Source organism: Lipophrys pholis (assembly GCF_963383615.2).
Source record: "Lipophrys pholis genome assembly, chromosome: 6".
Taxonomy (NCBI): domain Eukaryota; kingdom Metazoa; phylum Chordata; class Actinopteri; order Blenniiformes; family Blenniidae; genus Lipophrys; species Lipophrys pholis.
The window spans coordinates 33101968-33118085 of record NC_137629.1 but is presented as its reverse complement, the minus strand read 5'-3'; the positions used below and the strand labels follow the sequence as shown (position 1 = coordinate 33118085).

Here is a 16118-nt window from a genome sequence, read left to right as displayed (position 1 = left end):
TCTGCATGTAGCTTTGTAATTGGAGCTTTAAAAGAGGAACACGTCCCAAAGGACATTTACTAAACATTTAGATTGTGTTCGTATTTAATTGGCTTGTCAAACATGACAACCCAGGGAGTATTCAGAAATTAGGGGGCAACTGTGGTTCAGACACTTCCAGTCACCTCATCAATGTGTCTCTGGGCAAAACACTGAATTCAAAGTTGCTGACATCAGAAGTTAAAGTGTCTTACATGTAAGCCATCAATGTGTGACTGCGCTCGACTGGCTGAATGTGACTAAAGGTTTAAACCACTTGGCGATTGCTGAACGTGCCGTGTGAGTTAAATCCATTTACCATCTCCAGTCAGATCAGTCGTTTCATAATCCCCAAGTTGCCCCACTTAGACTTCTGTCAGCATCATCTGTGTACTTAAATGGGGCGTTCTGCAGAGCTGCCATGGCTGTGTGGTCAGATATAAACTTGATATGATGAAGGATAAAGTCACTGAAGACAAACATATGCCTCTCGCATTGTTCCGGCCAGTTGAGTTTTGTAAGAAGATATAACAATCTGGTGACGCTGAGGGTTTATTTGTATTAAACTCACAAGTGGTTGGTGTAGTGGAGACACACGGTAGCAGCTCTAAACACACAAAAGACAAGATTTGTGACGACTCAGCACTGACCTGATAATTAGATCACAGACAGAGCAGGAGAATAGAAGCTTTAATACTGACTCTGTCAGGACTCTGGCCATGGTTCCCTTCACAATGGTGATGCTGTCACATAGAAATGATACCAGTCAGTGTTGACATTGACGCTCACGTATTGTTGTACTTCTGTTCTCATGGTGATCTTACATAAGTGGTTTAGCAGCACAGAATCTGGATCTTTGTATTTCTCCATTTGAGGATGGAATTATTTGGGGAGCAGCAGAATAATAAAAAAAGAGTGTAGACTTCAGTCCGGTGTTCTGTCCTGTCTGCAGGATGGTGTTAACTCTTGTGTTGAGTCTTGTAGGGTCCCTGGTTTGAATCCCAGTTGCTTCATGAAGGTAACCAGCCAACTCCACAGTGAGAGTTGAACACGTGGAGCTTTTCCAGGTGACTGTCACAGCTGGACAGGTCACCAGTCCATCACTGGAAAAACACACATTCACACCTTTCAATCATTTAGAACCTGAAATTACCCTCAAATGTATGTTTGTTTTGACTGTGGGAGGAAGCTGAAGTGGCCACACAAGCAAAAAGACACATAAAAGTCTCTGAGCTCAAACCTGGACTCAACATCCTGGCCGGTGAGAGAGCTCACCACTGCTCCACTGTTTGGCCTGTGAGGTGAAAACACCTTGTGACGGATCTGTTGCTGGTGAGATCCGAACTCCTCTTTGAAGGATCTGCTCTTGTGGGTGGTATCCTCGAGCTGATCCCTCTTCAGCTTTTGAATACCGTTATTACCAACATTTACTGGCACTCAAATGAATCCAGACAAGAGCCACAGCCTGTAATTTATTGGTTTGCAGTGTTTTAGCGGCTCAGTACTCCTTCCACCACAAAGGCTAATTGTAGAGCAGTGAGACACTGCCTGTTACTGCTCAGTGTGCTGCAGATAACTGCACGTTTCAGGAGATTCTTTTGAGTTGTTATATAAGCATCAGATTTTTAAGGTCCGCTCGAGGATTAAAGAGTGCGGCTGTTTGTAAGGCGGTCAAATACAGTACAGACTGACTTCTATTCATTCATCATTTCAGGTGGCTGGCATGACGTTTTTGAAATATATGTGCCAAGATATGTTTCCACTGTGTTTCCAAAGCTTTTTCCCCAAAACGAACTGCAGTGAGCGTTCCTCTTTACAGAGCTCCGGCTGGTATTAAAGCAAACCTCCGATGTGGCCGAGCTTTCTCTTCCGAGCTCAAAGCTTGAAGCATTTCAGCAGCTGGTTTTTGATTAGAGTGGCTGCTCAGCGAGGTTATCTTGGTGATTATGTAAATATGAAGTCATGTTTGTTTGTTGACTCGGACGAGCAGAATTAAGAGAAGTGTTTTTCCTTTTAAAGAGTTTGTTGCTTGTGGATGATTCAGGAGCTTCAGCAAGCAAAGTCCAATTTCACTCCTCAAAAACACGAGGATTAAATTATATCCAGACAAAATGAGACTGAAATTATACTAAGATACAGAAAACCTATTGAATTCATAATATAATTATTTTTCCTTCAATTAACAACCAGCTAGTTTTGAATAGACTGAAATTACGTAGAGAAATTCACCCACTTATGCAAATACAGTAAACACTTTGATAAAACTAAAAGTACCTGTTTAACTTATTTACACAAGTATGAGAATAAAAAAAGGAATCTGGTTCTAAAATGTACAAACTTATAATTGTGTATTTAACTTTATTGATCCACTGTGCTCACAGGCACGTTCAGGTCCACACACACACACACAAGGCCTTTTACCTTGTATCGTCATTTTGAAAAACTAAGTTATAAATATTAGAAATAATTCCAACTTGGAGCTGGACTTGATCTAGAACACAATAAATTCCATTTCAAATGTTCACATATTCTGGAGCTTCAGTTTGAATAACTGAGTTCAGGAGGTGATGATCAATCTCACTGCTCTGGATACAAAAGAAATTCTATAGTCTGATTCCTGCTGAAGAGCAACAGAAGAGCTGCTCTTCTGCTGCTGCTCTGCTGCTCTGCTGCTCTTCTGCTGCTCCTCTGCTGCTGCTCTTCTGCTCTTCTGCTGCTCCTTTGCTGCTCTTCTGTTGCTCTTTTGCTGCTCTTCTGCAGCCCTTCTGCACCTCCTCTGCAGCTCCTATGCTGCTGCTCCTCTGCAGCTCCTCTGCTGCTCTTCTGCTGCTGCTCTGCTGCTCTTCTGCTGCTGCTCTGCTGCTCTTCTGCTGCTCCTCTGTTGCTCTTTTGCTGCACTTCTGCAGCCCTTCTGCACCTCCTCTGCAACTCCTATGCTGCTGCTCCTCTGCAGCTCCTCTGCTGCTCCTCTGCTGCTCCTCTGCAGCTCCTATGCTGCTGCTGCTGCTGCTGCTCTGTTGCTCCTCTGCTGCTCTTCTGCTAAATGATAGCTTCAGTTTGTTCAGTGTTCCTGCCTCCACCCATCCGTTTTAGAGGCTGAGCAGTTCTGAGGTTGATTTGCTTATTAACTCCTCCGGCCTTCATCCTCAGGTCATCTGGACTTGGAGGGACTCTTCCTGGTGAACGGCAATGCGGAGCGAGTGGATTGGCTGCGTCAGCGCTACGACAGCGGCGAGGAGGTGGAGCTGGAGAAGGAGGCCGACCTGGCGTCGGCAGTCAGTTTGCTGCGGCTCTTCCTGCAGGAGCTTCCTGAGCCCGTCATCCCCACAGCAATTCAAGGACACATCCTACAGCTTCATCAAGGTGTGTGACGGGGCCCGTTTCTCCTCTCACTCTCCAACCCTCTGGTGAAGCCACAAACACACCAGCCTCAATCTCTCTGACAAACACGCTCACGGCATTACAAGCAACGGGTTTTCTCTGTCAGACTCCTGTTTGAACGTTATCTGACAACAAAAGTGAGAAGAAGCGAGAGAAGTTTATGGAAGTAAATATGGACGCTACCCTGGTCAGCACCAGGGTTGCCAGATATGACTAAAGGTTTCCTGCCCAAACACAATGTAAAACCCACCCACCTCAATAATAACCATCCCAAATCTCAGCCTATGTAGAAATCATGTTAACACTGTAAAATTCTGTGTAAAAACAAAAACCCAAAACACATAAGCACCCAAATGTACAAAATAAAAAAGTATGAGAATTTGACTCCCCAGTTGGGGGTTACCCACCCAATCTGGCAACACTGGTCAGCGCGTGCGGATCCATTTTCATGTAGTTGTGCAATAGGAGCCAACAACATTTAGACAGAAAGATGAGGGGAAATCAGATTGAGAACAAAAGAGAGCACAGCTTTTAACATTTTGGAGGAGTCTATTCCTCTGGTGCTTATTCGTCACGTCAGTCACATGTCAATGACGTGTCGTCTGTGAATGGATTATCCAGACGCCGTTAAAAGACGTCAGACACATATTAATGCAGTGTGAACGTGGCCGATGCTGTCAAAGTGTGATCACTAAACAGCGTAAACCAGCTTAATCAAACCACCTGAAACGAGATGTACAACAAATCACGACAGAAGAAATTCTTTGAGAAGTTTTCATAATTCAGTTACATTATATATGTTTTTAAATAGAAAATGACAGCAGTAACCACATGAAGATAAAACATTTTCAAAGTGAGTTTGTTCACTTTTACCGACCTCATCACTGCCATTTAACCCCATGCAGATGGGACTATGAGAACCTGGACAAATGCATTATAGTTTCTAATCAACATAGTTGGAAAAAAAAGACTAATTATTAACTTAAGAATTACTACACACATCTGTGTTTATCAATATTTTTATGTCAAACACATTTTATATTTTCTAGATTAATTTTTACATTTTGATGTTTCCTTTAGCTGATTACAAGAGCCATCAGTTTCATTCTACTGCATAGAAGTACAATAAACAAGTTCTGATTAAAAAAAAAAAAAGAAGACTTTGATTCAGTAAAAGTAAAGAACAATTTTTGAAATGTACTGGAGTACTGAAATACAGAAGTACATACTGCCTTTGTTTAAAGGCCTCCTGGTGGTGGGAACATTGTTTTTGTGGGACCATGTTTGTCAGCAGGAGTACAGCAGCTTAGTCATTATTAATGACACACATCAGGTTCTACTTTGAACATACGCTTGAGTCCCGAAACAAAATTATTTTTCAAATAATGATACCAGGCTGGACTATTTAAAATTTCTTAAAAAGTGTCTATAAATGTTACTCTCAGCTGCTGTTATCTATCCACTAGAAATCAGAGACGAGGCTGTTCAGAGACAAACACTCTTAATACTCACTACTTCTGCTAATGACTTCCTCAAATCTCTCATGTCCACATTTGCCCTGTTTCCATTTTTGCCTCACCTCTTTGCCCCATCCTCTTTTCCTTCTCTTTCCGTCTCTCATAATCTCCTCTAATCCCTCTGTCATGATGATGGTTGCTCAGGTTGCTTTCATACAGATTACAGAATGAAGCCGTGGGGGGTGGGGTTAATGTGTGCACACTATGCCATGTCACTCATTCCTTATCTTTTCTCATTTAAAATGACCCCGCAGTCCTAATAGGTATTATATTATCTATTTACCTCGTGACTTCTCCAGTCTGACCACATTTTTCTCCCCAATGAGAATGTGTGTAGTTTATCTCTGCATATTTTCTTGATAAGAAATGCCAAGCGAAAAAGGTGATAAGCTCTAATTCCCTCCACAGTATTTCAATAGTAACTCAGCTTTGAATCACTACTGAATGGGGCATTTATAAGGATTTCTAATAGATTTCCCAGTAAAGGTATTTAAACACAGAAAACATTGATTTATGTAACAGTGATAGCCTCCTTTCTGCCCTGAATGTGTCCAGATTACAGCAATGAAGAGGATGTGTCCAGAAATCTGAAGTACCTGCTGCAGCAGCTCCCCACACTGAACTACGGTCTGCTGCGTTTCCTCTGCCGCTTCCTGTCCAGCGTGGCGTCTCTTCAGCAGGAGAGCTGGAACATCGGGACGCTGGCCGCCGTCTTCGGACCGGACATCTTCCAGTGAGGCCTTTACCTTCTTCTACCATCCATCATTTAATCAGCTGATTTAACTCCACCTGAGTATCAACATGTGGTCGTCTGCCTGCAGTCTGTCCACAGAAGGAGAGGACCTCCGGGACCAGGAGTCAGTCAGCAAGGTCCTGGCAGAGCTGCTGGACAACCAGGACGGCCTGTTCGACTCTGAGGACGACGACGTCTCCACCACCAACGACTACAGCTCCATCAATGAACAGGTCGAGCTCTGCTCCTTCTTATCACTTGCTTCATCCTCTCAATCGGACTTCATTTCACACATCTGGTTTTTGGTTTTTCATCATCGAACATTTCAAGAAATTAGTTTGTAAGTTTTCTTTGTTGCAGAAATATTTACTGATCTTAACGACAAATAAATAAAATCACAGCTAAATTCTAGAATACTAGAAATTAATTACGCCAAAGAAGTGAGATACCACTGAGATAAAAATACATAAATACCAAAAATATACACCAAGTATTTACAGAGTTAACAAAAATAATAAGAACAGAAAAATACCTGGGACTAATACTGAACAAAAATACCCTGGTGGAGTATTAAAGTGTGGGAAGCTGATTGCTAATATAAACCATAGCTGATTATGAGGTCATCTTCTTTAAAAGGTTCAGACTAAAAACAAGGTTTCACATCATCCATCGTCCAGCACCTTTAGCTGCTTTAGCTGCTCACTGTTAATCAAAACACTTTTAATTTGACACTCCTGGAGTGTGGCTGGCTCAGCCGGGGGTCAGAAACAAGAGGACAATGCTGGATTAGATTCTGATGCTGGAGCTGAATATTCAACCTCAAAAATAAGGCCCAAGTTTCGTCCTAATCCTATAGAATAAAAAGCCTGAATCAATGCAGTAGAATTAGAGCAAAGACAACCGATATGGTTGAAGCATTATTTCAGTTTTTGATGTCTGATCTCCAGCTGATTTGGTTTTCCACAGGGAACAACAAAGTGTCACTTCAATATATTTTTACTGATCCCACCGTTCTCCCAGGGGGTCTTTGTCGCTTTCCTTCTATTCACACATAACAGCGTCTGCAGAATCATGTTGAACGTATGAAGTCATGGTGAACGTATGAACACTTGACAGTTCTGGTCATCTTAGTGCAACACAACAATCTGCACATTGTTGTCATGTTGTTTACCAGAAGAATTCATTGTCTACATTCCCGACATAACGAAGACAGCCCATTACAAAAACCATCAAACTCCTCTTTGTCTTTCCCCCGGTTCCCTTTGTTGGCCTCTTTAGTGGCGCTCGAAGGGCAGAATGTGGCATTTAACTCTGCCGAAGGGTGATGGGTCACATGTTTTCATGGTCTACACACACACACACACACACACACACACACACACACACACACACACACACACACACACACACACACACACACACACACACACACACACACACACACACACACACACACACATGCGCGCACGCGAACAAATGCTTCTTCGAAATCTGAGAGATCACAATCTTTAAATGCCGCCACAATCTTTGTAGTAAACAAACTCCAGGCTATGTGGACTATGTGTTACAAAAGAGAAACTACACTGGATAAAATGTTTTTCATTCACTTGAATCTTATTCTTCTTGGAGAGTTTGTTTCAGCCGATTATATTCCATTCAGATAATCTTTACTGTAGCCCATACATTTTCCTGACCGCCACCGGGATTAAGTGGTATCAATAAATCATCTAAATATTCACAGGAAACTGTAAAGACAGGAAAACAGAACAAAATATGAATACAAGAGTATAAGATGCAGTGCAGTGTAAAGAGCTACAACAGAACAGTGAGTAACCTTAGGAGCTCAGAGTATTTGAAGAGACACAATCATACACACTTTAAGTTTGAAGGCAGCAGTTAACCCAGAGAGAACATGCAAACTCCCCACAGGCAAGCAACCAGCCTGGAATCAAACCGGGATTTTCTTGCTGTGAGGTGGCATGCGAGCCAGTATTAGTTTTTGTTACCTGGCTATGAGAGAGCAACCTCTGGAGCCGATAGTCATGAGAAAGGAACTGGACATTGGCTCCCCAGGTCAAGGATTTGACACGCTGGTTGTAGTGGGTTGTTGTCTGCTTCTGTCCACATGTAGACGTGTCCTGGAGCGAGACTCTGAACTGTGCATTACTCCCAGTATACAGCAGCTTGCATGGCAGCTGTCAGCTTTCCTGTGTAATGGGTGACCGAACGATTCCCTACCCATACGACCAGAATTGCACAATCCTTCCATCTGAGGCTGTTTGGCGTATAAATACATGTACAATTGGCAACCTGCTCCATCTCTCCCTGTAGAAACAGCCACAGTAATTCAAATGTTGTTTGTTATGTAGGTGTGTAATTACCATTGATATCCAGCTATATTTATGTCCTGTACAGTGTGGATATGACTTCTTCTCTTTCCATGATATTTCTCTGAAAGCTCCAGAAAAACTTGACCCAAATGTATAGATCAAAGTACGAACGCACACACACACACACACACACACACACACACACACACACACACACACACACACACACACACACACACACACACACACACACACACACACACACACACACACACACACAAACAATTATCTTTTGAACTTTCGCACAAAGAAGAAGCTGGCTAACGTTTTACTCAACAGTGGCCTGTTTACTTAGTTTTATTCTCTGATAACATTGCCACAAACACAAAGATTATCACCCCTCAGCTGATCACTATCTCACACGCCAAGCCACATTTCACAGTGCGTTGTACAACACAGTAGGAGGCTGTAAAGATAACGTTAAAGAACGGACAGTGTGGCCAAAAGGGTTCATCTATCTGTTCACTGTAGGTTACCCACTCAGTTTTCAGTTTATCTGGAGTGTTTTCAGCTCTACATAGCATTTGCAGCATTATGGCTCATTTAAGATTTTGTCCTGCTTTTTAATCAAGAGAAACGATCCACTGCTAGATATCCAACTTTTACAGTTTCCCTTGTTTTTACAGTCTTCTAATCAAACTGCCAAACTTTATCTGTGTTGCAGCTTTTCATGCAAGTCAATACAACAAAGTGATGATGAGAAGTAGAAAATACTTTATTGATCCCAGAGGACAAAATGGCAAAGAAAACATGAATTTCTTCTTCTTTTACTTCTTCTTCTTCTCCTCCTCATCATCTGTCTCACCTTCCCACTGTCCAACATGAGTCGTCCCTCTCTCATTCTTAATGTTGTCCATTCTGCTAAATGCACATCCAGTTTAGCCTCCTTGCTGAAACACAAATGCATTAAAACGGAACTAAAAAGACCTCTGGGAGTACTAATAGTTGTTTCCACTGCTTCCTTCATTGGTCGGCACAGTGGATCATGTGATCACGTTTGATTTGGAACGTGTGTGCGTGTAAAGCTGCTCAATTGTTAAAATACAGTATATAGATAAAGTCAATTTACAGTCGAATCTGCAGACGTCCACCTCTTTAAAAACACAAATGTATAGTTTAAAGATTACAGTGGAACATACCATGCGAACGAAGCAGAGAGAGACGATGAGACAAATCTGTGATGACATATCTTCTGCGCACCAATGCGTGTGTGTTATGTAAGAGAGGGCAAAAAAAAAAGTGGGTGTTTTCATGAGGAGGGGAGAGAGGAAGCAGCCACAGGGAGATCGGGGCGAAATGCAATAGAGCAGAGAGAGGAGGAGGAGGAGGAGGAGGAGGAAAGAGGCAGAGATGGTTGGTAGAGGTGGACAAGAAAAGAAGCTGGTGGTGATGTAACCATGAAACTCACATCTCCAGCCCCTGCACCACGCCGGGGATGTCTGCGAACACGCACACACACCTGCTTTCACACACTTTGAAAAACACCTCAGTGAGGTTAGTCGCAGCTGAAATCAACATTTTCAGAAAAAGGCGAGGGACACTGCAAACGATGAAACACTTGCATAACTGAGGAGCACAAGATATAAAAGGGGGAAGAAGCTCATGTTGATTCCAGCTCAGTGGCACCAATCTGACGAGTGTGTAGCTTGATTTCAGCTTGTCACTCGGCTAAATGGGTGTGAGCGTCTTTATTGTTCAGGTGAGAGTGAGGCTGTGCTCAGACTTGTTGGTGTGATGAAACCTCGGGTGTGTTTGTTTTGATCTGCCACTTAGGAAAGGATTTCTGAAGTGATTATAGATGCAGAACTTAAAGCCAGCCATTTATTATATAACAATGTTGTTGCTTAACCTGCATTTCGAGGACCAATGAAATTATGTCACCTTTCAATGTGAACTCCCAGTCAGATGTTTTCTTTTATAAAGGAGACTTATGTATGTATATATATTTTTTTTTCCCCAGACTTTGTTTATTGTTTTTTTTCTTAACAATATACAACCACACATAACAATAAAATAGAATTATTTGCTAAGACAGTGGAAGAAGTGAACAGTAAAAGTAAAAAAATTGCCCGACAAACGGACCCCTAAACCTAAAAGAAATTACATTTTACCTCGCAAAACATGTTTAGAAATACTAAGGAGTTGTGTATTTAGCCAGCTAAATGTGGATTTCTCCGCTAATCATCACCAGAAATATTAGTAGGTTCATCTCTAGTTCGAGGATAAGGCTACGTAGCTGTCATGCAGCTACCTGCCATTAGTTGGAGCTACAGAGCTCGTAGACAGACGCAACCACATTCAAACCTGCTGCTGCTAGCTCAGGCTACCTGGATATCATTTACCCAGAGACGCTGTGATCCTGCTCAGTCAGAGAAGATGAAGCAGCTCATGGAGACAACAAAGTTGTATGATCTGCTTCCACTTTACACGATGGATGGAAAAGGTGTCAGAAAATATATAGAATATGTTGAGCCTGAATACGCAGCTAAATTGTGACTTTTTTTTTCATAGTCCTCCTTTTTTAAAACTAATTCACAATTTTTTATGAAAATGTTTCAACAGTTCCCTCACAAGTATCACATTAAATACAGCGTAGGAAAATAAGCAACATTAAACCTTTACAACATGACAAATGATATTCCAGATTTTATTAATGGAAACAAGTATTGTGGAATTACGTGGAAAAAGAACCACATAGAAGAGTATAAGTACCAAGGTAGTTTGGAAGTTTACTTTGCATTGCATTGTGCTGTTTTCTATGTGAAGTCCAACCCAGGTGTTAATTGCTTCCCAGTTCACAACAACCAGATTTAGATTATTGTATTATGATAATACTTTTTCTGTAATACTTGTAGACAGACTACTGACACTCCTCCCTCACCTGCAGTGTACCAGATTTAATCTGAGGGGTTTCAAGGAAAAAATGTTTGAAAAGCACAGAAACTACATTTATTAAAAATATGTCCACTGAAAACGGCATGCTAAGTTGTCCCTGGACATTTTTGTACTTTAGCAGTAAGTAAGGTGTACCTGTTGGTGTGTCTGCCTCAGTTACATTACCTGGGTAAATTTACACGCGGCAGAAAGCAGCATAGCGCTTATAGACCACAGAGCACCCCGTGCAACACTCCAAATTGTCTCATATGTCTGGGAAATGAAGTGTTCAATAGCACCAGTAGAACCGGAGAAGCGAGCACATTGTCCCCCGCTTAATAAGCTTGATTTGCTGTGTTGCCCTGAGCCACTGTTGGAGAAAGTCGAGCTCTTCGGCACGATTTAATTTGACCTCTGAATCCCCGACCCTGTGCCTTTTTCCTTGTTACGTAAATGCTGGAGCCTGATATTGTAAATCTTATACTTTGGAAAAGGCGTCAGTTAAGCAGCTTGAGACAGAAGTGGAAAAACAATTGGCCAAATACTGAACCAGTTTCCTGCCATATCATTTAAATAGAATTAATTACATCATGTGAACCTATGCCTGGTATACAATAGCATGTAATGCATAATTTAAGTCCAAATATATTAAAACATGTGTAACATTTGTTTTCCCAAACTGCACAATAATAGTCACTTTTAAAAGATTGAATGCTTTCTAGTATTGAGGTATTTCTTTATTTAGTTTTTCAGTTGCAAACCGCTGGTCACAAAAATAGCTTTCTCTTTCTGACAATAAATACATGAACTTGTCAAAGATATCCCCTTCGCCTGCATGTTGTGGATTCCGTTCGTTCATGGATGGAGCCAATCCCGGCTAAATATGGAGGCAGGTTGCAGCCTGGACGGCTCACCTGTCCATCTTAGGGCAAACTCCGAGACCAACAGTCTCACACTCACCAGTCAAACACGCGTTCCTGGACTATGGGAGGAAACCTAAGCAGCTGGACAAAACCCACATATATTCAAGTAAACTTCTTTCAGGAAGGCTTCCAGACGTGATCAGAATCTTGTCTCCTGTTGAGATCACTTATAACGGTGTGACTGTGGTGTTTTTCCAAATGCCTCGAGGCGTTCTGGCATTCAGCAGCAGTAAGCAGTCTATAGATTGCAGCATATACCCTTACATCTCTTATGACACAAGTGATAAGCTGTTGAGTAATAACCTATTTTACTTGGAACATGGAGTTATTTAAAGAGGAGGTGATGGCCTAGTTGGACAGCACAGGAGGTGTAAAATATCTTCGTCAGGGAATCGTACAGTGGGAACACACAAACACTTCAACAGATTTCCTCATTAACTGGTTGCACGCCACCTCAACTGCTGATTTATTTTCTAAACTGCCTTTGCAAGCAGACTGTGAGAGGAACAAATGTTTTCGAGTCGTCTCCCACCACATTTAGAGGTGGCAATGGACTCTACCGCACAGCTCACTCTCTGCAGGGGCGTTAGGCCAGCGGCCGTTTTTCTTCTCCACCATGAGAAACTCAGAGGAGGTGGAACTAAAATTCTCATCACTCAAACCGTGTCACGTTAACTGCACCGGGTGCACTGGTTCTTTGATTCTGGACTCGGTGGTCAGACTGTGTGCAGATTGTATCTATCTGTGTATTGTTTCCTTTCACAGTAGACACGTGGGATGAAGGTGCACATGGACGCAGCAGCGTTTTGCTCCCTCAGGTTGCAGAGAGCCTACAAAACAATCCTGGAGTCCTCCACAGACTGCAGCTTGTGCTGTCATTCTGTCATTGTGCTGTGTTCTTGGCCCACTAACAGCTCAGCAGCTCAGCTCCTGTCGGCAGGACTGAGTGTTTTCTTGGGTTTTTGTTAATAGAACTTGGGAGCAGACTGCTCGACCCGGGCCAGAGTCATGGCCTTTTGTTCCAGTGTTTTCTCAAATGGTCCTCTCACCCACTCACACTTCACACAGAGATTCAGTTGTGCCGTTCATGCACAGCTATGCTGATATGTGATTTCTATCCATAATCCAAATGGCAGCTTCTTTCTTTAAACTCTGCTTTGAGAGCTAATGTAATTAACATTTTCCACAGTCTGAAATAAGGGGATAATATCTCCCAGCCTGTGAATGACCATGCAAGGTCGTCCTCACGGGGGATTTAACTTCTCTTATCCTCTAATGTTGTTACATCACCTCAAAGGCTTTCTGATGGCTTACTCAGCACAACCATGATCATATTCATAGCTCTGTTTATGCCACTTAAATGCACGCCTATAGCCGTGGGGGAGGGTTGCACAATCAAGCTTTAGCATTCATTTTGTCGACCGCTGCATGTTGATGTTTTCACGTTTGTGTTCATTTGGTGGAGAGACTCCTGCCCCCGCTGTTAACCCCTGCATGCGTGTTTGTGGGGAGCATTTGAATCCTACTTTATTTATTTCAGTATTGTAGCAGTGACATTGATGTTGTGTAACTGCTGTTCTTCTGCTGCACTCCATTACGATTCTGATCTGTTTGTTTTTTTCATATTTTCTAAAACAAGTCACCTTTCACTTCTTGCACTTTAGTTCACGTATCACATCCAACATGTCCCTCCTGTGTGTGAGCCGCCTGGACGGCCATGATGGTGAACAACAGGAGCTGGATATGGGACTGTCGGCACCATGAGAAAACCCATGGACACACACACACACACACACACACACACACACACACACACACACACACACACACACACACACACACACACACACACACACACACACACACACACACACACACACACACACACACACACACACACACACACACACACACACACACACACACACATACACACGAGTCATCCTCTCAGCTCTGCACATGTGACGATGCAAAAATTCCTCGACGGCCAATCAGAGCCTTTTAAAGGGAGGAGTTTCCATGGCGACGGCACAGTGACAGCAGCAGATGGTTTCTGTTGAAGGAGAGAGGAGACGGAAGAGCAGACAATCCCTGCAGAAATACCCCGATGACAAATCTAGTTTAATCTATTTAAACCGACTTTTTATTTTTATTTACCAGGCGAGGCTAAACTGGCAGGTGATCCACAAAACATGCATGAACTACAGTACATTATCACTTTTTTAACCCTCTATTATAAAAGCTGTTAAAGACTTCGATTCAGCATGAAGATGTGATAAAAGAGGTTCAAATATCAATATATTGACAAAATTCACACTTCACCACTTCTACCCTCAAAGTTCTCTGAATTAGATCCATTTCCAGTTTGGGAAGTTTAGCAACACAATACTCGGTAAAATCTTCTGGTCTTTTGTTTATTTAAACAAATAAAAAGTTCACTGAATTTGACTTGATAAAAGATATGGCACATGTTTGAAAACGTGCACAAGTTTTATATGTTCGACAGTTTAAACTTGATTTATCATAGTTTAATTATATTTTCAAGCTGAATGGATCAATCTGGTTGACTGACTTAAAGATGCTTCGCCTGAGCGGCTGGAGAAAACAAACCAGCATCGTTCCCAATCACGACATTAACAATTGAATTGTGAATTATATCACTGTGATTAAAGTGGAACTGTTAGTTTGAGAGGTACTTGAAGAAAAGTAGAAGTTCCTAAAGGTGGCCGCTTGTCCACCGAAGGGTTACAGTCACCTAACAGAATTGGCAGGAAATAAAGAAATCTGAGCTAAATATCTCGTGTCTTGTTCACATGCTGTCGGCTATCGGTACGATGATCAGTTATTCCTGTCAACATGTTTACAACTCTTTCTCCCTCCTCTCTCTCCTTCTCTTCTCCTCGTCTTCTTTTACTGGAGGGTTCATTCTCACACCATCCTTTTAGCTCTCTCTGCCTCTACTCAGCATTTACTGTCACTTTATCACCTGAAACTCTGCCTACAAACTGTAATGTTCAATCATTTTGAAGGGAAGTGTCCTTCTTTTACCAGATCAATCCACCATGTTACCCTCACAGTGACTATCGACCACGTTAGTGATTGTGAATCATGTGACAAAATGAAATCAGGCTGAATCTAATTTCATATTCCGCAGCAAAATTGATTCCATGGTTGCCCTAAGTTTCCCTATAAAGTAAATCTGTGATGTGGCTATCACTGCAGGTACATTGCCAAGTCAACATGAAAGTGATATATCTCTGACCCCCCCCCCCACACACACACACACACACACCGGGACCACTGTACACAACCACTCGTCCATCTGTCCTTCGAAGAAATGAAAAGAATGAATGAAGACTATATCTGTGATGACATAAGTTATGAAGCTCAATATATTTAGGAACAACCTGTACCGACCTGCAGGTCCGTGGGGACGCCGGTCGTCCTCACACGTTTTAAGTCTGAGTCATTCTAAAGAAAAATCTGTGAGGATTTCCTTATACCGAGTCATCAGGAACAGGATTTATAGTAAACCGTATCCTGCTACTTCCTTTTTACAAAGGTCGTCGCAACAAGGCGTTGAAAATCAAACCGTAGAATTTATTAGTTTGTAACGCCGGATGTTCTTGCTGCCCTGACCGGGATTCTAACCAACGTGCTGAAAGCGGTTTGGTAAACTCCTGTAACGAGGGCTTCGTCTCGGTGTCCTGGTTTGGACTTGAGCAGGAAATTCAAAACACAAAAATAAGTGATTGTATTTTAAGTCGCTTTGCGTTACACTGATAGATGTGACCTTTTAAATCTGTCGATAGGCAGGTTCCTCTTTTCCTGAAGCGTCGTTTGTTCAAACCTGCAGCTCCTGAAGAGACGAACACAATGAAGCGGAGCAAGAAGATACGCATGAACACAAAAAGATGGTGAATGGATTTCACTTGTACTGAGCAGCACCAAAGCGCTTTACATGCAGGGCACTCGGTCCGTATAATGGGAGCAGTTGGGGGTTCGGTGTCTTGCTCAGGGACACTTTGACATGTGGACAGATAGGGAATCGAACCTGCAACTCTCCGATTGGGAACCAAGCCACAAATGCAAAGAAATCCCACTAACGTCCATCTCTGGACACGCTTCAACATCTTACCTCCTGGGGAATGCGCACACTTGTTTAGGTTGAGCTCTGGTGTGTCTGTGACGGTGCGCTGTGCCTCGTAGCTGCTGAGCAATACGATGGCAACCCTGAACGTTCTGATGTTGTCTGTAGTCACACAACCATGACAAGAGCTGT

At 42.4% G+C, this 16118-nt stretch overlaps 1 protein-coding gene across 7 annotated transcripts in view; it reads left to right on the top strand.

Annotated features, from left to right (window-relative positions):
• Window positions 1-16118, top strand: part of fam13b (family with sequence similarity 13 member B) — a 70088-nt gene that overhangs the window by 23077 nt on the left and 30893 nt on the right. For all 7 annotated transcript variants that reach the window (XM_080466443.1, XM_080466446.1, XM_080466442.1 and 4 more), the window contains exons 4-6: window positions 3169-3381; window positions 5472-5649; window positions 5738-5882. In XM_080466443.1, coding sequence (XP_080322569.1) covers window positions 3169-3381; window positions 5472-5649; window positions 5738-5882 — 536 coding nt within the window. The remainder of the gene's footprint in view (window positions 1-3168; window positions 3382-5471; window positions 5650-5737; window positions 5883-16118) is intronic.